The sequence below is a fragment of the Cynocephalus volans genome, chromosome 12, assembly GCF_027409185.1.
Source record: "Cynocephalus volans isolate mCynVol1 chromosome 12, mCynVol1.pri, whole genome shotgun sequence".
Taxonomy (NCBI): Eukaryota; Metazoa; Chordata; class Mammalia; order Dermoptera; family Cynocephalidae; genus Cynocephalus; species Cynocephalus volans.
Window position 1 is genome coordinate 97,426,723 of NC_084471.1, and position 27,324 is coordinate 97,454,046.

General features: G+C 39.9%; 1 protein-coding gene and 2 pseudogenes across 2 annotated transcripts; 2 read left to right on the forward strand and 1 right to left on the reverse strand.

Annotated features, from left to right (window-relative positions):
- The first annotated feature begins 272 nt into the window (after positions 1-272).
- Positions 273-1,872, forward strand: LOC134391763 (arginyl-tRNA--protein transferase 1-like; annotated as a pseudogene).
- A 5,617-nt stretch (positions 1,873-7,489) lies between these two features.
- On the forward strand, positions 7,490-25,601 carry ERP27 (endoplasmic reticulum protein 27). 2 transcript variants are annotated; one of them, XM_063115517.1, is made up of 7 exons: positions 7,490-7,583; positions 8,003-8,103; positions 9,863-10,000; positions 19,956-20,072; positions 23,693-23,818; positions 24,936-25,133; positions 25,554-25,601. In XM_063115517.1, exons 1-7 carry the CDS (start codon positions 7,490-7,492, stop codon positions 25,599-25,601), a joined length of 822 nt encoding a protein of 273 aa, XP_062971587.1. The 2 variants fall into 2 exon arrangements, with proteins under 2 accessions (XP_062971587.1, XP_062971588.1); XM_063115518.1 differs by lacking the exons at positions 7,490-7,583; positions 8,003-8,103; positions 9,863-10,000 and adding exons at positions 15,561-15,581; positions 18,592-18,600.
- On the reverse strand, positions 16,771-17,167 carry LOC134360957 (small ribosomal subunit protein uS9-like; annotated as a pseudogene).
- Positions 25,602-27,324: the final 1,723 nt, after the last annotated feature.

The window sequence follows — 27,324 nt, forward strand, 5'->3', positions numbered from 1 at the left end:
GGGGTTGACATCACTGGGATCAGATCGGTCCCCCTGTTGCTGAACAATGGGCAATGAGCACTCAGAATACAGACAGTGGAAAATCTAAATGTAATTTCTTTTATATAATATTTTCAGGTGGAAGCTTCTCCTAAGCTTGAGACCTATAAATTCCACTGCCTGTGGGAATCTCGTCTTGGATTTCCCACAGGCACTTATAGGCCAGTCCAACATTGTCTCTCTCCCGCTTAGGACCTTTCAGTGGGTTCCCATCACCTACAGAATAAAATCAATCGGCGGTGGCCATCGCCTCAGTGGTGGAGTACAAGGGCCTCTAGGCTGCCTAATACTGCAGTGACTGGAGCTCCTAGCAGGGCAAGGTGTCCTGCAATATGTGGCCACATTCCCTGACAGTACAGGATTATCAGGATCTTACAGACTGAGGATGGCAAAGAAGTGGGAAATACGTGTACAAACCTGTCGTGACTCAAACATGTCCTCAGTACTCAATAAGGTTCTGACCTTTACAGCTTCAGCCATCAAAATCTCACAAGAAGGTTTTGAAAAAAAAGTCAAAATTTCTGGCTAAAGGGAAAATTTCCAAAGGAAATTGTGAGGATGAGCCCGTGGATTCCACAATGGCTCATGGCATTGCAGGTGACTTTGCATTAATAAATAAATTGGATATACAGTGTGGTCTTAAAACACTCAATGATGACTTCAAAGAGAACTTGGAGAGTGAAGAGAAGAAGAAGGGAAAAAACTCAAAGAGAGAAGAATCTAATGAATTGATTCAGACACAAGATATAGAAGAGAAGCCGGGCTCTGGGAACCACCATGTTCCATTAAAGTTCATACAGTTCCTAAGCCCGACAAGGGGGCTGATTTGAGTAAGCCTCCATGTCGAAAGGCAAAGGAAATCCAGACAGAAAGGAAAAAGTTAAAGCTTTTGCAGCAAAATCCAGCTGGAGAACTTGAGGGTTTCCATGCTCAAGGTCACTCACGTCTTTGTTCCCACCAAAGGCTAAATTCAACCAGCCCAAATCATTTGAAGTTTTAATTTTTGAATCTTCACCAGAGAATGTATCCCACAAGTTAGAGGTGAGGGTGGTGAGATCATCTCCACCAAGTTCTCAGTTCAAAGCCACATTTCAGGAGTCTTACCAGATCTGTAAGTGATGCCAGATGGTTATTCACAAGGACCCACCTGATGAACCAGCTGCGAGCCAGTTCACAGGACTCCTTTGCAGTTCACCTTTGGAGGCAGAGAATCCCCCTAATGGGCTAGATTGTGGCTATGGCTCCTTCCATCAGCAGTACTGGTTTGAAGGAAAGATCATTGCTATAGGGGTGATTGACATCTTTCCATACTGTGTATCATCTGTGTATTTGTACTTCAATCCTGATTATTCATTTCTGTGTTTGGGTGTCTATTCTACATTATGAGAAATTGCTTTTACTAGGCGACTTTATGAGAAAATATCTCAACTCAGCTCTTATTAAATGAGTGTCTACACCCATTCATGTCCCGAGTTGAAATATAAGGGTCAGTATAGACTTTCTGATTTGTTGTGTCTTGAGGCATATGTTTGGATAACCACTGAGCATTGCCTGCCTTCACTTGAAAACTCCCAGTACTGCTGTTTCAACCAGAACACAGAAGCAGTGGACAAAGGTCACAGTAAGGAACCTGAGCAACTGCAGGTGTTTCACAAGAAAGTCATCATGCCTTGTGGTGTTTATAAGAAGCACCACAGAGACCCAAGTAATGAGGCCACTGTGCTGCAGTAGTCAAGTCTGGTGGGGCTGACCTGTTCCAAGAGGATGCTGCTGTTCAGAAGCAGAACCCCGCAGGGCCCCCTCTGCCTGGGTGTGCCTGTGCTGTGCTGGTGACATGTGCCATGGGGCCTGTTCAGTACCTCTGGGGAAATACTGTAACCATCCACAAAGCAGACTTTCTATTTTGACCATCTATGGCTTTCCTAAAATATTTCATGCAATGTATTTGTGAGAATCTCACAGTCAATTTAAAGATTTTAAAAATACGTTATGACCTAGCTCCGTAATTGGGGTTTATTTCTGAAGCAAAATATGATAAATTTCTCTTGTTAATATATTGGAAAGTAAAATTAAGTAAATCTATGTAATCTAATCACAATTGTGCTTTTTTTGTTCTGTTAGAGAAATTAAAATAGACCATTTTCTCAGACCCATTTAACACATTAGTTGATATTCAGATATCTTAAGTTTTGAGAAGATTGAAAGTTTCTTGGTTGCAGCAGAGCTGAGTTGGAAACAGGATGAAGAACAGAGGAGCAGCCCCTGGACTTCCAAGCAAGGGTGCAGGGGCCAAGGGCCCCGGCCACACCCTGCAACAACCAGGCCAGTGAAGGAGCTGGCTGTGGGCCAGCCCTGCCTCCCAGCTCCACCCCATCCCCCAACTCCCTTTCCCCTCCCCCTCCTACTGCTCTGCAACATCTTTGAACGTAAAAAAACCAAACAAACAGATAAACATAAACCAAGAGTCATCAGAAACCCTAGGGAAAAAAAAAAAAAAGAACAGAGTGCTATTTTCTTGTGCTCTCTTCCTCAGCTGATTCCTATCTTCTGCTGCCAGCTGCTTGGCCACTGAGCTGTTTTCAGTACCCATTTTGCCCATTTTTCCATTTTCTATTGATTAATATTTTTAAAAATCATATTATAAAACTTAATAGTTTGAATACCACTATAGATTTTAAACTTTTCTCCAAAATGCACTGAATTTTGGTAAAACATCAGAAAATAACCTTCAGCTAACTACAGTAAAAGGAAGGATCATAAAACAATAATTTTAGAAATCAAATATCTACAAATTTAACATTCAAGAAAACTGTATTTATTCAGTTTGTGTGTGTGTGTGTGCATGTGTGTGTGTGTGACATCTGCTGTGTGCGGTGTACTTGGAGAACTGGGGATAGAATAGGGAGCAAAGCTATTTTCTCTGTTCACAAGGATTGTACATTCTTCTGGAATTTTGACCTTCAAAATAATCTCCCAAGAGCGTTTGAAAGAGTTTTACTTGAAACTGCTTCCAGAATCTATAGAACATTTTTTTCTTTCTAAAATGAAGATAGCTTCATTTTATTATTTTTGTGATTACAACAATGACATTCACTGTAAGCAATTAAAACATTAAGAAAAGTATAAGTAAGAATGTAAAAATAATCTAAAGTTGTACTACACCCAGAGGGAAAAAAAAGGAACTGCTCGTTCTCTCTCTCTACACACACACACACACACACACACACACACACACCTTTAATATAATTATGTTCTACATACTGTTTTGTTTCCTCAACAGTAAGGTATGGACATATCTGAAATTTGAGAGAAATTTGAAAATAAGATTTCAGATAGTGTGATAAGTAATCACAGAATTATGAAAATAACTGGGGTAGAGTCATTACTTGGTAACCTTGGCATTTAGGTGTCCAAGTTGATGTCATCAGCTGCATTACATCCTAGTTTTAGGTACATGAGTAGCATGCAGAATGGTATTCATAAAGATTACAACTCTTGGTTATCAAATGAACAGAAAACCTGAATTGAACACTTAACATGAACTCTGAACTCTTCAGAATTCAGTTTTAGTTTCCTTCAGAGGAGAATGATTAGTCTTCCCTACCTGTCACCTGTTGTGCTGTCCCTGAGGGTGGCATTCTAGGTTGCCCCCATTGAAGCCTCAGAGTGACTTGGGCATGAAGATTCTTCTACTCAATTGCTACATTTATGTGTATTTATTTTTTGAGAATAAGTAGTATATTGATCTGAGTACTCAAAGTGTCTTCAAACAACACTCATTTGTTCTTCTGAAATCAGAGCAGAACTAAATGAAACAGAGACCCCCAGAATGATACAAAAGATTAATGAAACAAAAAGTTGTTTTTTAAAGAAGATAAACAAAATAGACAAGCCATTCGCTAGGCTAACTAAAAAAAGAAGAGAGAAGACCCAAATAACAAAAATCAGAAATGAAAAAGGAGACATTACAACCAATACCACAGAAATAAAAAAAAATCATTACAGGCTATTATAAACAACTATACATCAACAAATTTGAAAACCTGAAGGAAATGGATAAATTTTTGGACAAATACACACTACCAAGACTGAACCAAGAAATAGAAAGCCCAAACAGATGAATAACAAGTAACAAGATTGAAATAGTAATCAGCAGTCTTCCAACAAAGAAAAGCCCAGGACTGAATGGCTTTACTGCTGAATTCTACCAGACATTTAAAGACGAATTAATACCAGTTATCTTCAAACTATTTCAAAAAATTGAAACAGAGGCCATTCTTCCAAACTCATTCTATACATCCAGCATCACTCTGATACCAAACTAGACAAAGATACAAAAAAAAAAAAAAAAAACACTACAGGCTAATAAATCTGATGAAAATAGATGCAAAAATCCTCAAGAAAATATTAGAAATCAGAATACAGCAACACATTCAAAAAATTATACACCACCATCAAGTGGGATTCATCCCAGGGATGCAAGGGTGTTTCAACATATGCAAGTCAATAACTGTGATACATCACATCAACAAAATTAAGGACAGAAATCATATGATCATCTCAATAGATGCAGAAAGAGCATTTGACAAAACAACATTGCTTCATGAAAAAGACTCTTAGCAAATTAGGTATAGAAGGAAAGTATCTCAACACAGTAAAAGCCATATACAACAAACCCACTGCTAATATCATCCTGAACAGGAACAAGACAAGGATGCCCACTATCACCACTCCAATTTAACATAATATTGGATGTACTAGCCAGAAAAATCAGGCAAGAGAAAAGATGAAATAAAACTGTTTCTGTTTGCAAATAACATGATCCTATATAGAGAAAAACCTAAAGACTCTACCAAAAAACTCTTAGATCTTATAAATGATTTCAGTAAAGTTGCAGGACACAAAATCAACATCCAAAAACCAATAGCTTTTTCATACTCCATAACAAACTATCAGAAAAAGAAATCAAGAAAGCAAGCCTATTTACAAGTCACTAAAAAATAAGCAAATTAATTAAACCTAAAAATCAATTTAATCAACAAAGTGAAAGATCGCTACAATGAGAACCACAAATCACTGCTGAAAGAAACGAAAAAAGAGACACAAAGATGGAAAGACATTTCATGCTCTTGGATTGGAAGAATTAACATTGTGAAAATGTCCATGTTACCCAAAGTGATCTAAGATTCAATGCAATCCCCATCAAAATATCAACAATATTCCTCAAAGAAATAGAAAAAAACAAACCTAACATTCATATGGAGCAACAAAAGACCCCAAATAGCCAAAGCAATTGTGAGCAAATAAATAAACAAATAAACCTGAAGGCATTACACTACTTGACTTCAGATTATACTACAAAGCTATCATAAACAAAACAGCATGGTACTGGAATGAGAACAGATATGCAGACCAATAGAACAGAATAGAGAACCCAGAAATCAGTGCACATACTTACAGCCGACTGTTATTGGACAAGGGCAACAGGAGCATATTTGGGGGAAAGGACTGCCTCTTCAATAAGTGGTGCTGGGAAAACTGGACATTCATATGTAGAAGAATAAAACTAGACTTGTACCTCTCACCATATACCAAAATCAACTCAAAATCGATTAAAGAATCCTATATAAAACTCAAATCTATAAAACTACAAAAAGAAAACATAGGGGAAACACTTCAGGAAGTAGGACTGGACAAAGACATTATGAGCAAGAACCCCAATGCACAGGCAAAAACAACAACAAAAAAACCCCAAATGGGATTATATCGAACTAGAAAGCTTCTGCACAGCAAAAGAAACAGTTAACAGAGTAAAAGGACAACCTACAGAATGGGAAAAAATACTCACAAACTATGCATTTGACAAGGGATTAATATCCAGAGTATGCAAGGAACTCAGCTTAACAGTAAAAAGGCAAGTAACCTGATGAAAAAAAATGGTCAAAGGAGCCAAATAGGCATTTCTCAAAGGAAGATATATGAATGGCCAACAGACACATGAAAAAATGCTCGATATCACCAAGCATCAGGGAAATGCAAATCAAAATCACATTGAGATATCATATCATGCCAGTTAGACTGGCCAGTATCAAAAAGACAGAGAATAACAAATGCTGGCTGGTGAGGATGTGAAGAAAGGAGAACCCTCCTACACTGTTGGTGAGACTATAAATTAGAGCAGCCACTATGGAAAACAGTGTGGAGGTTCCTCAACTACAGATAAAACTGCCACACAATCCAGCAATCCCACTGCTGGGTGCATACACAAAAGAATAGAAATCATCATGTCGAAGGGATACCTGCACTCCTGTGTTCATTGCAGCTCTATTTACAATAGCTGAGAGCTGGAATCAACTTAAATGTCCATCAACAGATGACTGAGTAAGGAAAATGTGGTGTATATACACAATGGGAAACTACTCTGCCATATAAGGAACAAAATTCTGCCATTCACGGCAACATGGATGAATTTAGGGAAAATTATCTGAAGTGAAATAAGCCAGGTACAGAAAGAGAAATATTGCATGTCCTCATTCATAAGTGGGAGTTGAAAAAAATAAATAAATAAACAAAAAAGAAAGAAAGATACAGCAATTACAATAATTCCTTGAGCTATCAAAAGGACAGAACAGAACTGAGGCCACCATAGATAGGAAAGGGGAAGGGGTGGGGGTGTTAGGGAGAAATTGGCAAAGGGCCATGAAAAATGTTTACATGGTGTAGTGATAAAAATTTTTTTAAAAAAAGGATGAAATCGATGCTCCTATGCGTAGCTTATCGTGCAAGGCCTGCTGCGAGCTGGGCCCATATGCCTTTCTGCTCCCATTGATCATTCCCTTCCTTTTCATAATTCTTAACAATTAATAATTCTCTCACACATTATATCTGCATCTCTGTACTTTGGCTCACTACGCGAAACTCCTTTCCACCTTTTGTTTCCTGGCAAAATCTTACTTACCCAGGACTCTGCTCAGGAATCCCCTGAAAAAGAAAAAAAAGCCTTTGTGGAATCCTACCATTGACATAAATGCCCTTCGTGTGCACTCTCCTAGCACCGTATGATTTTTTAAATTTTTATCACCTTCCAGTTTATGTTTAAATGATCTATTTATTTTTCCATCTCTCCCATCAACAATCTAAGCTGGGAGAGGCTGTATCAGATCATAGTTATCTTAGTATCCCTACAGCTTAGGTCAATACCTGGCACAGAATATTTATGATTTTTTTTTTATTTAAATGAACTGACCTGACTTTCTTCTGGTTGGTTGTGTTTAGGGGCCCTGCCACTAAACTTGGTGTTTTATCTCAGAAGTTGAAGGTTCCCCTAGAGCCAGCTGCGAGGTTCCCAGAGCAGCACTAATAGCGCCACAGTTTCCTACAGCGTAGGCTGCCCTGAATCGGCATCCGTAAGCACAAAGTCCAGGCGTGGAGCAGGAGCAGGAAAAGAACAATGGAAGCTGCTCAGTCCAGACACCTGTTTCTCCTGTTTCTCCTCACGTGTGGGCTGGCCCTAGACATTGCTGCAGAAATTGAGGGATCCTCAGGTAAAAGAAAAAAATGCTTGAGTGACCCTAGGGTGGAAGTGTTGTTAGGAGAAGAGAAGGGAGCATGGTGTTACTCTAGGCCCTTTTCCTCCAAACCTAGAAAATTTTCCAGAAAAATGCTGGATAAAGATGCATGTTGCCTAGTGGAGAGGTGGGAAGTCTGGCAGTGTCTTTCAGAGAGAGACCATAAGGTGGGGTCATCTTCCATGTGTTAATGTAAAAAATAAAGCTTTGTAATTATACAGCACTCCTAGAAACTGTGATCTCCTTGGTGAGAAAAGGCAAAGGCGCCCTCGTTATTGGGAGCTGCTGCTTCTCCCCTCAGCACCCTGACACCTTCTGCTCCTCTCTCTCTCTCTCTCTCTCTCTCTCTCTCTCTCTCTCTCTCTCTCTCTCTCTCTCTCTGTCTGTCTGTCTAGATGGTCCTGATGCTGCCCGGGAACCCGTGAGGCTCACAGATGTCCCAGCTGCCATGGAATTCATCACTGCTGTGGAGGTGGCCGTCATAGGCTTCTTCCAGGTTTGTTCAGATATCCCACTTGCTATTCCCCCAAGAGCCAGAAATGTTCTACCACAAGGGGGCCATGGCAGTCACAGTTGGCCAGATGACACTGCATTAGAAGCAGGCGGGCACAGAGTCTGCTTGTGCTTGTCCATCGAGACCTCTTAATTTCAAGTCATTCCCAGCCTCTGAATTGTGGCTTTCTCATACTTGCTTCAAGAGCTCTGAGTCTGCTGGCTGGGTCTCCCCATCCATGGATGCTTGGAAGCTTAGGTCAGTTCTGCAGGAAGAAAGCCTAACCTTGTCCTGAATGCCCTTGGTCTGTCCTCTCATAGCACCTATGAATAGGCAGTGGCCAGAGTAAACCCCACTTTTATCATCCAGGCAACACTTTTCATGGTTTTCAAAGCCCCCGAGCATCTCAGTAGTTACCTCTGCAAAAAAAAAAAAAAAAAAAAAAAGCAAACAAACTCTTTCCCCAAACAGGTGGCACTCATTCTTTCTCATTGCCTTCTCTGAAAGGTTGAAAAGGGTGGCATTTTATGCACTGAAGGTGTTAACCTTTACCTTCCATATTGGCTGTCTGGCTAGTAAAGGCAGCCATAAACTAGAGGGCATCGTTCCAGCATTTTCATCTTTCTCTGGTGGTAGCATCTGGCAGTTCTCACAGCGGATCAAGCCCCTGCTCTCATTGCAGACCTTCTCGTCTGCTTCCATTCATTCATTCCAACTCGGGGTCACTCTGACTGTTCTGCATACACAGTTGGAAATAGCTGCGATGAGATGCGAGTCAGGGAGGAAGGCAGGAAGCAGCAAGAGTGGAGCTGGAGGACTGTGCAATAACTTAGACAGACAACAGGTGTCGTCGTTCCGTCGTTCGATCCTCTAGCAACACCATTTGAGGGAGCAGAATAACAAAGAGGAAGCTGCAATTAACAATTGTTCACAGCTGCTAATGAACTCCACACACCTTTTCAGAAGAGCAGGGTACCAGCTGATCTGCGTGACCTCAGAGGCAGGGCTAGCCATCTTCTTTTGTCCTTGCCCATCTCCTTCTCCAGCCCAGGGGGCTACAGGGAAGAATGTGCTCACTCCTGTTCATTGCCCAGAGCTGCTTTGGACAAAGCAGCTGGAGTGACAGCTGGGAAAATGATGACAGCCTCTGTGCAAGGACTGGAATCACCACTCAGAAGTGGCTTCCCGTTGCGTCCTGCAGGCCTGGCTGAACAGGATCATCATGTACAAAGCTCAGGTTTATCTGCAGCGGAGGAAGAGAGCCTGCTCTCCCACAGCCTACACAAACCTTTGTTAATAAAGCTTCTGAGCTCCCGTTTTAATTTGTTTTCTTTTTTGGCTTTTTTGATAGCAACTATTTCTTATTTTTCCGTGTTTTCTTTCCTCCACAATTTGTTACCAAAACATGTGCCTCCTCAGGTATATCAATGAAAGTGCAGCCCGGCTCTGCAGGCCTATGTGATTTTGAGGCCTCTCTCAGCTACTACAGAACTTTGAGCTCTATGATAAGTCTGGACAGGAGTCCCTAGCTTAGCTACAATATTGGTAGTTACCTATTAACTCATGCAGCCTGGAAAATTTAAGAATGCCACTACAAATATAACCTGCATTCTTAGAGGTCAATGTAGTTTCAATGGACACTAAATCAAGTCTGTGATTTCTGGTATGAGTGAGCACATTTCTCTTTCCTGTTCTATGTCTTTCTCCTCCAAATAATCTCTGTGGGTTTTTGTGTTTTTTTTTTTTTTCCTCTTGTTTTTAGGATTTAGAAATACCAGCAGTGTCTGTATTTCACAGGGTGGTGAAAAAATTCCATGACGTGTCATTTGGAATCAGCACTGATTCTGAGGTTCTGGCCCACTTCAACATCACCGGGAACACCATCTCTCTCTTTCGCCTGGTAAGCTGAGTGGGCAGCTCAAGCCTTCTCCCAGTTTTTCCTTAGGTTGTAGAGTCATGAACTTGTGAGACTGGGAAGGACTCTATGTCTCTGACACTCATGATGATGCCAAACTCAGGGACGTTATTGACAAGCATAATGACTCAACTCAAGCTTCCCAAACAGGTGCTGTAATGAGATGGACAGAGGACTGGATTTGTAGTACTGCTTTGTCATTCTCTGGCTTTGTGACTTTGGGCAAGTCACAACATTTTTAGCTTCGATTCTTTCTTCTGTAATGTAAAAAGTTTAGACCATATCATCTCTAAGGTCATTTTGAGTTCTAAAATTTTATTTTTTTTTTATGTCTTTGAGACTTTGCTTATGTTTATCAAACATTTATTAAATAACTCCTGTGTGTGCTGTGCACATACTGATAATAAAGAAATGTTAAATATATTCTCCACTCTCACAGATCTTAAAGGATGGTAGTGATTGTAAATATAATATATACATTATGTATCTATAATACACAGAGCATCACTAAGGATGAAGTGTTCTAAGGATTCAAAGGATAAAAGCAGTTCTGGGAATTCTGAAAAATCGGTATGAAGGAGACAACAGAACTGAGACTTAAAGTATAGATACGGTTGTTGAACAATGTAAATGAGAATTCATGGTCAAGGGGGAAAAACTGAACTTTGGAAACAATGAACAGGCCAGTTTGACCAGATCCCAGGACACATGTTGGGAGGAAATGAATATCAAGGCAGGAAAGCTTGATTGGAACCACATTGTGGAGAAATTAGAATGCCAGCTTAATGAGTTTGTACTTAATTTGGTTGGCACTAGAAAGCCCCTAAAGCCTTTAGATCAGGGGAGTAACATGAACAGGAATGTGTTTTAGCAAGATTATTTTGGCAACATCGGATAGACTGGATTGTTAAGAAAAAAGGTAAGAGAAGGGAGAACTTTGGTTAGGCTGAAAAAATAGACCATGTGAGATGTATTAAGGGTATGTAGTAGAGAAGTAGCAACAGAAATTAAGGAAGAGGTAGATACTTTGATGGTTAGATATCAAAATGATGGAAAAGAGACACAGTTTATAGCTAGTATGTCTAGGTATAGTGCGGGCAGGTGCAGAAACAGGAATTTCTAATGCTTTAGTTGGCTGTTCAGTTTTAATTGTTGGTGGAAGATCAAGGTTAAAGATGTCAAGCATCCACTGGAAATAATAGACTGGGGGGAAAGATAAAGTTTCAAGGTTTCTGGACTAAATATCCTTTCTAGCTTCCATGCTCTTTCTCTTTTATTTCTCATCCAAACTTAAGTGTATTTTATAGTGTCGCCAACTTTCTTTAAGCTGGATGCTGCTATCTACTTTATGCCCCATAACTCCATTAAAACTACGTTCATCTGGGTCGGCATGGCTCCTATATTTCCAAACCCAACACACTTTTCAGGTGTTATTTTGCTCAACATTTCTGCCGTCTTTGACATTGTCGACCAGGAGCGTGCTTCTCCGGATCCTTCTCTTGTTTTCTTATTCTCCTTGATTCCCTCTGGTCCTCTATCTACATTCTGCCCGACTCAGTGCTCTTCCCTGTCTAGGCTATAGAATCCATGCTCTGTGAAGGCAGAGACTGTTCTTTTCACGGCTGCATCCACAGAGCCTAGAACAGTGCCTGCCAGTAGCAGGTGCTCATTACATATTTGTTGAGAATGAGTATATGACTGAATCAATTAATGAATAAATATATTCTCCTTGAGCAATATAATCCTTTCTCATACTTGACTATTATGTGCTTGCTAAACATTGGGATATTTTGTCTCTAGCTTGGACTTCTCTCATGATTCAATTGCTTGCTGGATATCACCATTTTTATAACCTCATGAGCACTACACTCTTAATATGTTCAAAACTGAATGTATCATCTGCACCAGCTAAATCATTTTCCTCCATATAAAATACAAAACACTATTTTATGGAATGGCTGAGTGCATTTAGTTTCTAATTTTTGCCCGTTGTACCTCCTGTCTTGAATTTATATCCTCCTCTCTTTCTACTTCATTCCTCATTCAGGCTCTCAGCATTATTGGCAAAAGCAATTTCAATAGCTTCTTAGCTGGTCTCCTTTTACTGCTGTATTCTGGTTTCTAGGCTGGTATCACAATGATGTATTTGAGATGAAAATTTGACCATGGCACTTCTCTGTTAAAAACTCTTGAATATTTTCCATTTCTTGCAGGATCCAGAACAAGATATTTAATGTTACATATAGTCTCTTATGACCTGTCCACTCCCTACCTCTCCAGTCCCTTTTGCAGCAGGTTTCTACCATGGGATTTACCCTCGCAATACCCGACTATACACATTATGATCATCCGTTTCCATGACTTTGCCCAGGCCGTTCCCTCTGCCTAGAATGCCACCACCCCAAAAGCCCCTTTTCACCTGGCCTCGCCCAGCTAACTCCTTCTCCAGTGAAGAAGTTCAGGCATCTTATCTTTCAGAAAGCCTCCCCGGAATCCCCAAATTGGCCTTAGTGTTTCTCTATACTTCCATACCTCTACTTTCATTTACCAATTTATAGTGCATATCATGTACTTATTATGTGTCTGTCTCACCTATTACCTCATTACACCATGAGTTATTCAAGGTCAGAAAACATAGGCTCATTTATCTTTATATTCCAGAGGTCTACATATGTCTCTGGTACCCCAAAGGCATTTGGAAAATGTTTGGGGAACTGAACTCATCTCCAAAAGTATGTCTGAGGGTACATGAGCACCGTCAGCAATCCTTCCCCACTGCACAGTAGCTGCCGGTTTGTGTTTTCTCCATTGTGAAATAGGATTAAATTAAGCCCTCTGTGAAAAGCTCTGTTAAGAAAGATATGGAAGATTAGACTACATTTGCCATCGAACCACTGGTAGTAACCCTTCAATCCAAAAATTCTAATTGGCTACACCTCCACAAGTACTTCTTTCCCATGATTTTGTTTGCAGGTCTCATGAAGGCCTGGTTTAAAAGTCTTTGTGCTACCAAGATACACACATGGGGAAGAAAAACAAGTATTGCTTCCAACGTTCCTACAGGTTTAACAACCTCTAATGGGAGCATTAGCTTTGCTTACAGTTTATTCTTTGTAAAGCCGTGTTGATGACTTCTCAGAGCTTTTCGGTTTTCTTTAGCGTCTGTGTTTTGTTTACCACTAGTGACAGATCTACTCTGAATGAACTCTTGGGACCTCTGTGGACAAAATTATTTATGTACCATACCAAAAGGCAAACACATTGGTTCCTGCCCTACTTCATTGGCAGGTCTGGGAGAGGCTCAACTTATGTTGTGCCAGCTTTTAGATAAACATTTTTTTCTCAGTTTACACTTTCAAAAGTTTGGCACATATTTTAATAGAATGATTATTCAGGAGTTTGGAATTTTTTTTTTTACGGGAATATCAACCAAGACTATTTTTTTACATTGAACCTATTGCAAATTTTCTGGTACTTTGTTTCATCTTAGATCCATAGTTTGTTCTGTTTGTTTGTTTTTAGTGCCTAATTTATGTTAAGCACTTACATTGTGTTACTATTTAATTCTCACAAGAATCTGATGAAGTAATTATTATGATTCCTGCCTTTTTAATAAGAAAATTAAAGTTCCATGAGATTGTCAGTTGCCCAAAGTCTCATGACCATGAACAGACTTTTGATTCATATCCAGCATTGCTGACCCCAAATCATACTTTCTACTATACTATAGTGACTTCCTAAAGCACTTAACCCTGAAAAACACCTAACCCTAACCCTAACCCTTTGTTTTTACAGTAGATTCTATCTATTCTAATGCCTTTCATCCTAAAGCCTACTTGTTTTAAACCACTTTCTCCTAAACCATTCCTATATTCCCCTGGCACTACTTAATCAAACACCAGGATTATTTCTCAAGATTTAATGTAAGCATTATATATTGTGGTAAAGAAATTTCAGAATCTAGATTTAAAGAATTTTCAATTGTAAGAACATATTTAGAGATAAGCTGATATAATGATTAAGTAAAAAAATTATAAGGAGTTGATATTACTGGATGCTTGAAATGTTGAAAGACCAGCAAATGTAATTAGAAATAATTTAGGTAAAATTCACAGAATAGTAATAAGTTGCATATGACAACCTGGCTGTCTGAGGACACAGCCTGTCTTTTGTGAGTGTGACCGCAGAGAGACCTTCCACATTCTCCAGCAGGACTTTATTGTTGCCCTAACAGAGATGTAAACCTGGGTTGAATGAACCAAGAGCCTGTTCTAAAATGGAATTTCAGATACTATTTGAATGTTTACCCTGCTTTGGGTCTTCTCAATCACTTCTATTTTAAAAAAATATAATTAGCCTAACTTTGACCCAATTGGATAGTAATAGAAACACACTAGAGTCACTCTTTATTCCTTTTACAGTTATTTATTGGGTGCCTGTGAAACATGCACCTTGCCAGACAAAGGTAATCAGAAGAAACTAGTGCATAAGATTAAACTCCTAAGAGATGCGAGAATCGTGTCAAATTATTAAACATTTTTTCTAAAGTATGTATTTGCCAAGTGTATGGTAAACTATGCAGCTTGTAAAAACAAACCCAGGGACATGAGGGCATTTGTTTAACAACTAATTTCTCAGTGCTACCCAAGATACTTAGTACCTTGACTGTGGTGAAAACTAAGACAATCTTTAATACATTTTATGAAAGTCTGAATTGTTAGAGAAATCCATAGAAATGCAAAGGAATGTTGCAACATGCTAATGAACAGAAAGACAGTGATTAAATCTCTTGCTATGATATAGTTTCTAAAACAAAATAATTCACTTTAGATATTCTTGGGGAACCTCAAAATTATATTTTAAGATGGCAACCCTTTTAGCTTACTGTTTCTGTTTTTCTTCTGGTGCCTCTTTTCTTGGGTAGAAAAACAATATGATATCTTAAGTAAAATACTTTCCAGAAACTGAAAAAATATATTTTAAAACATTTTTCAACTTTTGGTTCCAAGGTCAGATCCTCTTTCCACTGCGTTAAGCAAATAACTCCCTTTACAGAAAGATTCCCTGTTCAAATGTGGCTTCCAGGAAGCCTACATGTGAATGTTCCAGAGTTTATTAGTTTAAGAAATAATGAAATAATCAGGCATGTTCTGTTAAAAGAAGTACAACAAACTGGAGAGACTGCAGGAGTGGTTTTTATTAAAGCTCTTTTGCTTCTTAGAGAATGTTATCGTTATTACCCCTTAACATTCTCTGCTTCCAACATACCTCATTCCTCAGATCCAGAAACACGTGGAATAACTGGCGTTTCCTGTTCTCCCTGTTCTGGGAAATGTAAGGGACTGCCTGGAAAAGAGAGCGGAGAGGGTGGGGATTCCTGGCCCACAGCACAGCTATGTCAGCTGAGATGCAGCCTCGAGCCCTCAGAGTTCCTAGAAAAATAATCAAGAAGCACTTAGACATATAAAATATTAAGCATTAAAAGGGCCCCGATTGTGATTATAACAATGATGATTTTGGTGATTACAATAGCAAAACCTTAAGCATGAAGGAAACCTGCCAGCTGGCAAACCCAGCCTTTAGCAGCAGTACAGATCCAGAAGAATTATAAATCTCAGTTTTCTGTGTGCTCATTTTATTTCTCTACTCATTGATTTCGGCGAGGGGAGAGGGGAAAGGTAATAGAAGGGTGAGCAAGGTCTCCACCTAAGACTTTTTTTTTTCTTGCTTTTGTATTTCTTTCCCAAGCTTCCTACTCAGAATTTTGTGAATTTTAAAATGATTAAGTATACAAAGGGAGTTTTCATTTTAAAATATCCTGTGGTTTTCATGATTTTTTTTCAAAATTCATTTTTAGAAATACAAACATTTTCTGTATCTCAGCATTTTCGTAAACTTAAGTTGTGTAAAACAGTCCTAAAATAAAGAGCTCTTAAATTGCCATCTGAGTGGATGTCGGCACTTCTGTGCCTCAGCGCCTAACACAGAGCAAGCAGGCACTCGAGAAAAAAATTCTTGAACAAATGGATTATAAGAGAATGACAAGATATATCCAGAATTAATAAAATTAACCATAAAGGGTGCATTGAGCTTCTCAGAGGTTCATACTGCTTTTAATCAACCCAGTGTGAGACCATCTTGAACAAAGGAAATTAAAAACAGGTTTTAGGAGTCAGCACCAGGACTATGATAAGGCGCAATCTTGGATTCTTACTGTTTACTGACTCTAATTTCCCGTTGCCTGAGTTCCTTTCTTCATCAACTGAAATGCAGCTTTCCTCTGATTTTGCTGGGTGACTGGGAGAAAGCATCTTGGAGTGAGAGGGCGGTTCTGATTCAAGGGCAGGACCTACATAAGATAGAAGACGTCAGGGGAAGGGATGGAAAAGGAGTCCAAGGATCCCAAAAGTGATCCACACTATTTTAGGAAACTGACTAAATTGTTCGGGAGCCAGCCCTGATCATTTTATCTGTAGGCATAGTTGTTATGGGTGATGGAAGCATTATCTTTTGTCTTTGGGGGCATGAGTAGATAGGGGAAGGGGAACGGGAAACTCTGAGAACAATGATTGGAAATATGAAGTCCCATTTTCTAATATATCTGATGTGCTGAAAAGCTTGTTCTAAATACAAATCTGGGATAATGGACCAGGTAGCTAGACAATTCCTTCCACCAAAGACATTTTTTTTTTAACCTTAAAATCCAACAATCACTGTTTTGTATGAGGTTAACCCTGATCCTCATGATGGGCTTATCAGCAGGATTTCTGGTAGCGAGCACAAGCACCAGGACCTCCAAACCTTTTGGATTTGCAGTGACAGGGGTCAACTACCAGCAGGGCCTGGTCACACTGGATGAGGATGTCTTTGATCTCCCTGGAAGTCTCATCCACATATTTCTGGTAATAGGCCACAGGGATTTAGAGATGGACTAACATATAGTGTAAATCTGGGCCACATGACTACCACCCTTCACACAGATACGAATATCCATGCCAGCAAACTGCTCCTTGCCCAGAAGCAGAACAGGTTCCAGTAGCTTGCACTGCAGCATGCGTGTCTCGTCACCTCCAGGGACCGCCCGTTCACCTTGATGAGGCAGTTGCTGCGTTTGCAGTGGGCCACAGCTGTGGCCATCTTCTTGTGTCCACAGATAATTTTTAAAAAGCAGGGTTAAAACATATATATGTATATAGAGAGAAAGAAGTTGACAAATAATATAAATAAAATGTGTAAATTAAGGTCAGTAAGAATATAACCAGAAAATCTTACATTTTAAAATTAAGGAACACACTTTCAAATAACCAATAGGTTAGAGAAAAAATAAAAACAGTAATTGGAAAGCATTTTGCACTGAATAATAAAAACATCACATATCAAATTTATGGATAAAAATACCACGTATCAAATTTATAGCCTGCTAAGGGGGAAGTGTATAGATTTTAATTTTGTTTTTGTTTGTCACCAACACAAAATTTTTAAGCTGGTCATATAATAAGATACAATATTTTTGAAACATAAAAACATGGAATGACTATTCATGATAGGGTCTCATTCTAGGGAGAAGAAGAGAGAATCAGTTTAGGGAGTGCTGGCTGGCTACATGCGTTTTCTATTAAAAAATGGAACAAGTTGTAATGTTAGAATTTGATAAGTCTGAAAAGTAGGTTTAAGTAAAATAAAATAGGAAAAGTACCACGAAGAGAAAAGGCACTAAGAAAAATTTTTATTAATCAATTTTTCAATAACAATAATAGTAAAAATGATAGCATAGCAGCATTACTTGAAGTAGCCAAAAGGTAGAATGTGTTAGGGCTCCCCAAAGAAACAGAACTAATAGGTGATAGGTAGATAGAGCATATTAAGTAGTAAAAATTACATATTATGTAAAAAATATTATATATGTGTATATATGTATACATTGACTTATTATAAGGTATTGGCTCACACAATTATAAAAACCAAGAAGTCCCACAATCTACCACATGTAAGCTGGAGCTCCAGGAAAGCCAGCAGTGCAGTTTGAAGGCCTAAAAGCCAAAGGGCCAGTGGTGTAGATTCCATGCTGAGTCTGAAGGCCTGAGAACCAGGAACACTGAGGGCTGGAGAAGACCAGTGCCCCAGCTCAAACAATCAGGCAGAGGGAGCCTTTAATGCATATTTTAGAGAAGAGTGATGCTAAAAATCAAGGGTCTTATTTTAAGAAGTAAGAAAGATGAGTTCCAGGTGTGTTTTCAATCTATTGTGAAAGACAAAATAGTGCTTCTAGGAGAAAATAGTGGAGAATATCTTTATGACCTTTATATGATTTTTTTAAACAAAACAAAGCATACACTAGATATAAAAGAAAAGATGTTAACCTTGACTACACTGAAATTACCTTCTGTTCACGAGCAGTCACCATTAAAAGATATGTAAGAAAAGATACGAAATACCAGTAAGAAAAGAGATGAAATACGGCACCAACAAAAGGCTCTAATTCAGAACACATAAAAATAACTATATGCAGAAAGAAAAAAGGTAGACAACTCAACGGAAAAATAGGCAAGTGACTTGAATAGACACTTTATAAAGAGGATGTACAAGTGGTTATTAAGGAAAATGCAATTAAAACCACAATGAGATATTAGCACATATCCACCAAAATGAATAAAATTAGAAAACCTGACAATACCAAGCATTAACAAGGATGTGGAGCCAGGAGACCTTTTGAACAGTACTGGTACAAGTCTAAATTACAAGTATTATCCACTTTGGAAAATAGCATGGCATTTTCCACTAGTTAGATGCATGCATATCCTGAAATAAAACATCCCAATCCAATGTGTATGCTCAATAGATACAGGCATACATGTGCCAAGAAACATGAACGAGAGTGGTCACTGCAGCATTGTTTTAGTAACTAGAAACTAGAAACAACCTAAATGTTCATTGGTAGTAAAATGAATAAGTAGATTTTGTTTATTCAGATAGAGGAATATCATACAGCCAGGAACGTGAACAGAGCACAGCCACATGCAGTAACGTAGATGACTCAAACCAACTGCTAAGCAAAAGAAATGAGATCCACAGACACAAAAACATATCGTTTGTTTGCACTTACGTAATATTAAAAAACGAGACAAAACTAATGCTATTAGGAGATGCATCTTCCAATGGTATAGCTATAAAGGAAAGGATGAAATGCGACCATGAAAGTCAGCATGATGTTACCTTGGGCAGAAAGAACTCATTCCCGATTAGAAGGGAAAATAGGAAGTTTCAGGGACTCCGACAATATTCTGATTCTTTACCAGGGTCGTGGTTCTACAGTTGTTTGCTCTTTGGTAATTTACCGAGCTTTACTTTTTCTACATGTGCATTTTATTTTACATTACAAGAGTACATAGATGTAACCCAAACCTGACCATGTGAATGGCTCCCTTGCCCTCGGGTTAGAGTTTAACGTACGCCCTTGGCTTCGAGGCCCTTCAGAGGCTGCTCCTGCTCACTCGGCGAACTGTGTCTCTCTGCCACCCTCCCTTCACACCTGCTATACCCACGGTGAAATAACTGCAGCTTCCAGAACGTGACACCTCACATCTTTTGCCTTTTGCAAATACTGTTCTCTGTCTAAAGCTCCCACCCCACGCTCATTCATCTGACCAAGTCTTAGCCATTTTTCAAGAATAACCTCTTCCTGGAAGCTTTTCTGAACTTCCTTAGGTGACGTGTAGGCCTAAGATTCCCCTGTGACGACACCGTCCACACAAAGTGGGGTGTTTCTCTTCACTTCTCTGTATCCCATACGACCGTGTGTCCCTCGAGGGCAGGGAACATCTCTTGTTTACTTTTCTGTCTTTTGAGCTTTACTCAGTGTCTAGCACGCGATAGATAGAAACATTTACCAATGAATGAGTAAAGACAACACTGACAATTTTATCCTTTTTGTGTTACCCAGGTGGATAAAGAACAACTGGATTTAGAAGGTGAAACCATTGAAAGCATTGATGACACCAAATTAAGCCGTTTCATTGAGATCAACAGCCTCCAGTTGGTGACAGAGTACAACCCCGTGGTAAACAATGTCCCTGTCTCCAATCCCTAAAGACCCTGTGTCAGGGAGAGGATTTGTCTTCATAGCAGAGATCTTTTCTTCTCAGAGTTCTGATCCTTTGACCAAGTGACAGTAACTGTCATTAACTAAATACCTGGTGTGCTGTTTATGTTACCACCCTTACTACAACCCTTTAAGATTGATGGACTTGTTACTATGAAACAAACAAAGAAACAGAATCAGAAAAGCTAGATGACCTGCTCTATGACTAATAAGAAAGAGTGCCACAGTGCAGAGTTAAGGTGACTTTCAAAAACCTCTGAGTTTTGCTGTGTGACAATGCTCAGTGAAGGCCATTTAGACCCGAGCAACACTCTAGACCATGCTTCTCAAACTAGATTTCAATCAATCCTGAAGGTCCATTTCTCTCCCTAAAGCATAATAATTCTTTTGTAAAGTACAATGAAAGTAAGTTATTAGACAAATTCAGTTAAAAAAAAAGAGAGACCAGTGATCACATATTTGGATGTCGCAGCAATATGAAGTTCCTATAAAGGTTCTAAACAGCTATTCCTATTTTCTGTACCTACCTTCCTGTGGACCAGTAACAAACAGTTCCTGGTCTGGCACCACCTGCAGACCATGCTTTGACTACCATGTGCCTATACCCTCCTGGAGCCTCCACCTTCTCTTCTTTTCAGGTTTGTCTTGCTCGGTATTGTGTGCTGCATGCAACCTGGGTAAAGGTGTTGGTCCGCCTGTCCTGATCATCTTCTGGCCTTCTAGTACTCTCCAGCTTATTGAATTATCTTATATGTCTTGCTTTTTATTTTTCCTGACATAGATCATAGTGATGGAGTATTAATTTCTCATGATCTACGTCAGCTCAGAAATGTTGTGCATTCTCTAATTTAATTTGATTCTCTGTATTTTACCTGCATGTTATGACTTTTTAGAACTTACAAAGCCCTTTCACACTCATTTCCTCATTTAATCCTCAGTTGTTTTTTTGTTTTTGTTTTTTTTTTTAGGTAGAAGAGAGGAAATGATTATGCCCATTTTATAGAGGAGAACATTTGAGATCCAAGAGACATTATTCGAGGTCACATAGCAAGTAAACAGAAAAGGCATAACTGAAGGCAGGAAATTTAACTCACGATGCATTAGCTCATATTGTCTATCTCCATCTCACAGGAGAGGAAATGGGAGCTCAGAAAAGTTAAGTAACTTCCTCAAAGCCATATGGCTAGTAATTCAAACTTCAGAGACAGCCTGTGTATTGCCCCTGCTTTTTTCATGTCTAGTTGGTGTGACTGAATCCTGAGGTTTTTCTCCTGCCCCACGTGGCCTTCAGTAGAAAACACCCCTTTTCCTGTTGACTAAATTCCTTTCCTGTCCACCTCTCACACCATGTTTGTCTCTGTGGAGTGATGGTTCCATTTAAGGTTCCAAACACATACACCCCTGGGGTGTTGGCAGCAATAATCAAAAAGGCATTCTTCTCCCAGACCATCGTCATTCTGGTTATTGTGTCTATGGAGCTGTCAAGAGTGCATGTGGGACCAGAAAAGATGATCTTACAGTTTCTGGGTTTATGGCCCCGAAGTTCCGGAGTTCTGCAGGCTAGCTAAAGTGGGGCAAGGGCTGGCCTTCCTCGGTTCTTTTGCCTGGTCCGTCTCTCCTCTTACAGAACAATGACATATCTTTTTAAAGTTCCACACTATTAGTAAAGGCAAATCACATCACGAGGAAATGAGGTAGAAATTTCTTTAGAGAAGCAAGTTCAATGTTTTATGACCTTCTTATTTCCCAAAAGTATTATTTTTCTCATCTGGAGAGCAGTCCATTCCACTGTAGCTATTTCTCATCTGCTTCTGGTGCAGAAGTTTGTGGCAATAGCAACTGGGCAGACCATCACAGCTATGTGCTTAGCCCGCCATGCACTTTTAATGCACACACTCAATACTTGGCTCCACTGTGAAAAATCAGGCTGTGTCTGTTTGGATTAAACTAATCTCTTCTGCTGTTCCCAATCCCTTCTGCTAAGACAGCTGTACTTTTTAACTCTCAGCTTTTATTTCTTGACTCCTCCCCAAAATTATCCTCCATCTCTGCTCTAGGAGGATGGATGCACTCTCTAAATTTAAGTAGCAGGATCTAATGAAACAAGAACCAATTATTTACCATCCAATCTCCCCCATGTAAAATCTAAGACCTGGTTTTAGTTCCAGGGAGAAAGCCTTAGGAAAGAATCTATTGGGCCCTCCTTGCCTTCACACTGGCCCCCTGCAGTCAACAGAGCTGAGAGTGTTCCCTCTCCCCCATCCTGGGGCTCTGCCCAGGGGTTTGCTAATGCACCATACTCTCTCTTCCTCTGTTCACACCACTGTTACAGCGATGCCTTTCTGTATGTGGAAGGTAAGGAGGAAAGAAATAGGATTTATTAAAAACAGACTTGCAGCACGATTTCAAGGAAGTAAATGAAGGGAACCAGTGTCATAGTTTCACCCTCTCTCTCTTCTCCTCACTCTGGCTTGTGACTGTCACACTCCCCTAAGTCAGTGACAATTTCACAGGGAATCACCATCTCTCATCAGTGAAAAAGGGCTTGCCTTCTTGCTGACCTGAGGTAGACTGGTTCAACCACCTTAGGTTTGAATTGGTTGACATGGGGTTTGCCATCAGAAGTGCATGAGGCAGTCCATCCTGATAGTCAAGAGCATGGACTATGGAGCCAGACCGCCTGGTGTGAATCCCAGTCCACCTCTTACATGAATTTGGGAGAGCTACTTAACCTGTCTGTGTCCTAATTTCCTCATTTGAAAACTGAGGCCTTGAGGATTAAATTAGTTATTGTATGTAAAGAGCTGAAAACAGTGCCTTGCACACAATAAACGCTCAGTAAGTATGCACTACTAATATGTAGTCAAAGGCCACATTTCAAGTGTCCCTGCTAGTTTTGCAACATGAAGAGGATTGAAAAAGGTGACTAATACATTACATGGTGTGTTAGCTGTCTATTGTCGCATGACAGATTACTCCAGAACTTAGCAGCTTAAAATAGTCAACACTGATTATCTCACACATTTTCTGGGGATCAACCATTTGGGAGTGGCTGGGCAAGGTGCTTCAGGTCTGGGGTCTCTTATGAGGTTGCAGTCATTCTTCAGGGCTATGGTCATCTGAAGGCTTGACTGGAGCTGGAGGATCTGCTTCCAAGATGGCACACTCATGTGGCTGGCAAGTTGGTGCTGGCTGTTAGCAAGAGGCCTTAGCTCCTTGTCATGTGAATCTGCCCATAGGGCTCCTGGTGTGTCTTACACTGGGTCTGACTTTCCCCAGAGTGACCAAGGCAGAATCCACACATCTTTTATGACTTAGCCTTGGAAGTCATACTCTATTGCTTCTGCTGTATCCTTTTTCTTACTCAATTCAGTCCTATTTAGTGTAGGAAGGAAGGTCTACACAGTTGCATGAAAACCAGTTGGTGAGACTTACCGAGAGCTATCTTGGAGGCTAGTTCCGTTTGTTACTAGCGGACAGCTCTCTTTTATGTTTCGACCTGTCTATGCACAGGGTTGTCACTAATGTTCTCTCTCTCTCTCTCTCTCTCTCTCCAATAACACATTTCAATTCTCCAGACTGTGATTGGCTTGTTTAACAGCAAGATTCAGATTCATCTTCTCCTAATGATGAATAAGGCGTCCCCAGAGTATGAAGAGAGCATGCACAGATATCAGAAGGCAGCTAGGCTCTTCCAGGGGAAGGTAAGTCGGGACGAGAGATGCACCACCAGGACACTAAGAAAAGGAAGAGGGGGGCCAAGAAGCAGAGATAAATAAGGGAAACAAGTATGGTTAAGGGATTTAAAAAAAAAGTAAGAACTAAGACATAATAAGTCACATTATTTAAAATTAAACATGTTGTGTTTTGTAATATTAAAGGCTTATATAATCACATCTTCCTGTGGTGATTAAGTCTGTGTCTTTTTTCTGCATTGATAGGTGGAGAGAAAATAGAGACACAAAGATACTGAAAATAAAATCATCTTATTCACAATTTGTTTGCTCTCTGCCATAATCTCTTAGAATGTTAGACCTTGGGGCTTATTTCTCATATAAAATACCTACCAAGTATCTGGTGCCTACTAGACGTCCAGTGACATATTTATTTCTTCCCCATCCCTCCTTTGTGAAGTTCTTCCTGAGATCACTGAAATAGTACCACCTCAATTACCTCAAGTCTGCTGCATTGAATAGAGACCTTGCTAATGATGAGAACCATCTGGAAATAAAACAAGTTTCCTTTCTGATGGTTGCTTCCCTAACACTGGAAGTATTCAGAGTTACTGAGTGTAGATAATCCTCTGATCAGAATATTATAAAGAAGATTTCTACTTTAGGTAGAAGGTTTGACTTAAAAATATAAAATAGTTGACATTTATTAAGCACTTGCTATATGACAAAAACCGTACTAGAGATTAAATGCATCATGTCATTTAACCTCCCCCAACAAAAGCCCATTTTGATAATGAGAAAACTGAGTCTCAGAGAGGCCTAGTAACATGCCCAAAGTTACACAGCTAGAAAGTACCAAGGCAGAACTTAAAACATGTTCTCTGCTTTTAACCAGGAGGTTATACTTTCTCCCTTTGATAATCATTTAAGTTTCTCCCATTTCTATGTTCTTAAAAATAAATAAATCTGATCAAAGGAATAAAATACCAAAGTGACACAAAATAATAAGAAACTCATTTTAACTCAATTAAAATTTAAATTGTGTGGCACAGACTATACATTTAATCGATGTAAACTGCAGCAATTACAAAGTGTCTCTTTACCCCCAGGACCTTAGACGTTTTTCTTTCAAACTTCTCAACTGCAGATTCTCTTTATTCTGGTGGACAGTCATGTAAAGGCAAATGAGAAGGTAATATCATTTTTCAAACTAAAAATGTCTCAGCTGCCAGCTTTGGCTATTTACCAGACTCTAGACGAGGAGTGGGATACGCTGCCCATAGAGGAAGTTTCTGTAGAGCATGTGCAAAGCTTTTGTGATGGATTCCTAAAAGGAAAGTTGTTGGTAAGTGCGAGACTACAGGTAAAACAAGTTGAGTTTTCTGCCTATGTCCCATGTATTTCCAGCTGAATAAGAATTCTTTGGCTTCACCAGATTTGATTAAGAGTAAAGGTGTATGGGATATGGTGGTCAGAGTCAGAGTGCTTGTTATGAAATAGTTACGTGGGTAGAACTCGAAAAGCATTTTTGGAAAGGTCTTGCATATTCAAAAGAGCTAAAGGTCTTGCATATTCATATTCACCATCTCGTTTAAGTTACCAAAGGGAAACAAATTGAATTCCATATCAAAGAATTCATGAGATTAAAAATTGAAGATGGATTTAGAATTTCTAGGAGTAATCAAACAGCTCAATTTGCTAATCTCAGAGCTCAAAAACAAGAGTGGCCTCCAAAGCTAAATATCAGTATTATGATGTTTTTCAGAGAGAAAATCATGAATCAGAAGAAAAGACTCCAAAGGTGGAACTCTGATTTCTGCCTGATACTTTTGCATACTACCAAGTATCTACTTTGTGCTGAATAAAACGGGACAACTCAAACCTCAGAGACAGGATCACCAGGTCTTCTAGCCACACGTGCCTGTGTGTGTGCACACACATACAGACACACACACACACACACACACACACACACATAGCTTTGTTTTGTTCCTCAAAATCTTATTTACTCTCTTTCCCCTTTCTTTTCAATTTTCTATAATCTCTCTCTCTCCACCCAGTATCCTATTAAGCATTCATACTATGCAGGCCCATCTATAATACCACTAGATTAAAGGTTTAAGAGAAAAACTGTAACATCCCTATGAAGGAAGGGCGTTCCTGGGGAGAGATTGTTCTGATGTGTCATTTAATACTGAGTTTGTACACAGCACATTACTTACACACAATGGAGTTTCAGCTCTTTGGGGTCACCTAAGGGTTGAAACTCTACCTTCCTTCCTAAGCACATGTCCCTCTCTGACTCAGGGCCAGCAACAAAAGGGGGGTGGTTTTAAACAACTTTGTGAAACCGGTTTTTTGCCAGAAGTTAAATGACGTCTCCAAGTCTCCAAACTCAGCAGAAACAGACCATGTAAAAACTCTATGCTTCTTTAGCATTCACAACTACCCATGTAAATCAACAACCCACATAGCAAATAAAAGGCAATAATGTTATAGGAAAAGACTGGCATCTCTTTGCAGGCCAAACCTTTTGTAAATACCCAGCTGTGCAGTGTGTACCTTACCCTTCATGCCCACTGTTTAGTATTGGGCCATAAGCCACTAATGTGTTATTGTTCACTCTGTGGGTGGGATGGGTGGTAGGTAGAGACCATACCGCATGAGGATTGGTATAAATGTGGCCAAGGGGCTAGGAAATGAATTAGGTAAAAGTTTGGGAAATGAATAGGAGAAGGGGACACTTGGCACTGGGGCAGGCTGGGGCTGACTAAGCTGTGGATTATTGCAGGTGAGCTGTGCAATCCGGCTCATGTGGGATGGAGGGAGAGTTTGGCTGAGTGTCTCTGGCCCACAGGCTGTTACTGTCAACACACAGATGCAACATTGTTCCCAGGAGGCCCTTGGCTCAGAAGGAAAGTGCCTAAGTGCTGAAGAGCTGAAAAAAACAGATGTACCTACGGACTGGTCCAAGTGAGGAACAGGGCGTGAAAGGATCGGTTGTTCCTTTCCGTGGGGAAAACTGCACAGTCCCTGGGCTGGGAGCCAGCTGCTGGCAGCGACACTGTGAAAGCAGCAGTGTCCACGAGCCTCCCAGCACCATAATAGCAAAGGATTCTGAGGAGGTCACCCAGTCCATCCCACAGCTGCACAAAGCCACCCAAACAGCCTCTTGCTTGAGGCTGAAAATTACTCCTAGGATAGGCACATCCCAGAAGGCTCCCTTTGGTCCTGTAAGCCCTAGCTCTTGACACTTACAGTCAGGAGATTCTTCATGATATCCAGCTGAGGTCCTCTGGCCATGCAACCTGTGTCTTCTTACCTGTCCGCCATGGAAGTTCTTCCCAGCTGCCAGTTATCACTCTAAATGGGGCCTTCAGCTCCTTGCTGATTACTCTTAAGCCCCCTTATCCAGGCTTCTTTTCCCCACAGTCACTATCCAACTGTTTAACCACTTTTTAAAAGTCATTTGATCTACATCTTGTTTTTCCTCTTTTTCCTCTTTCTCAACTTTCCCTCTTTCTTGTTTAAAGTGG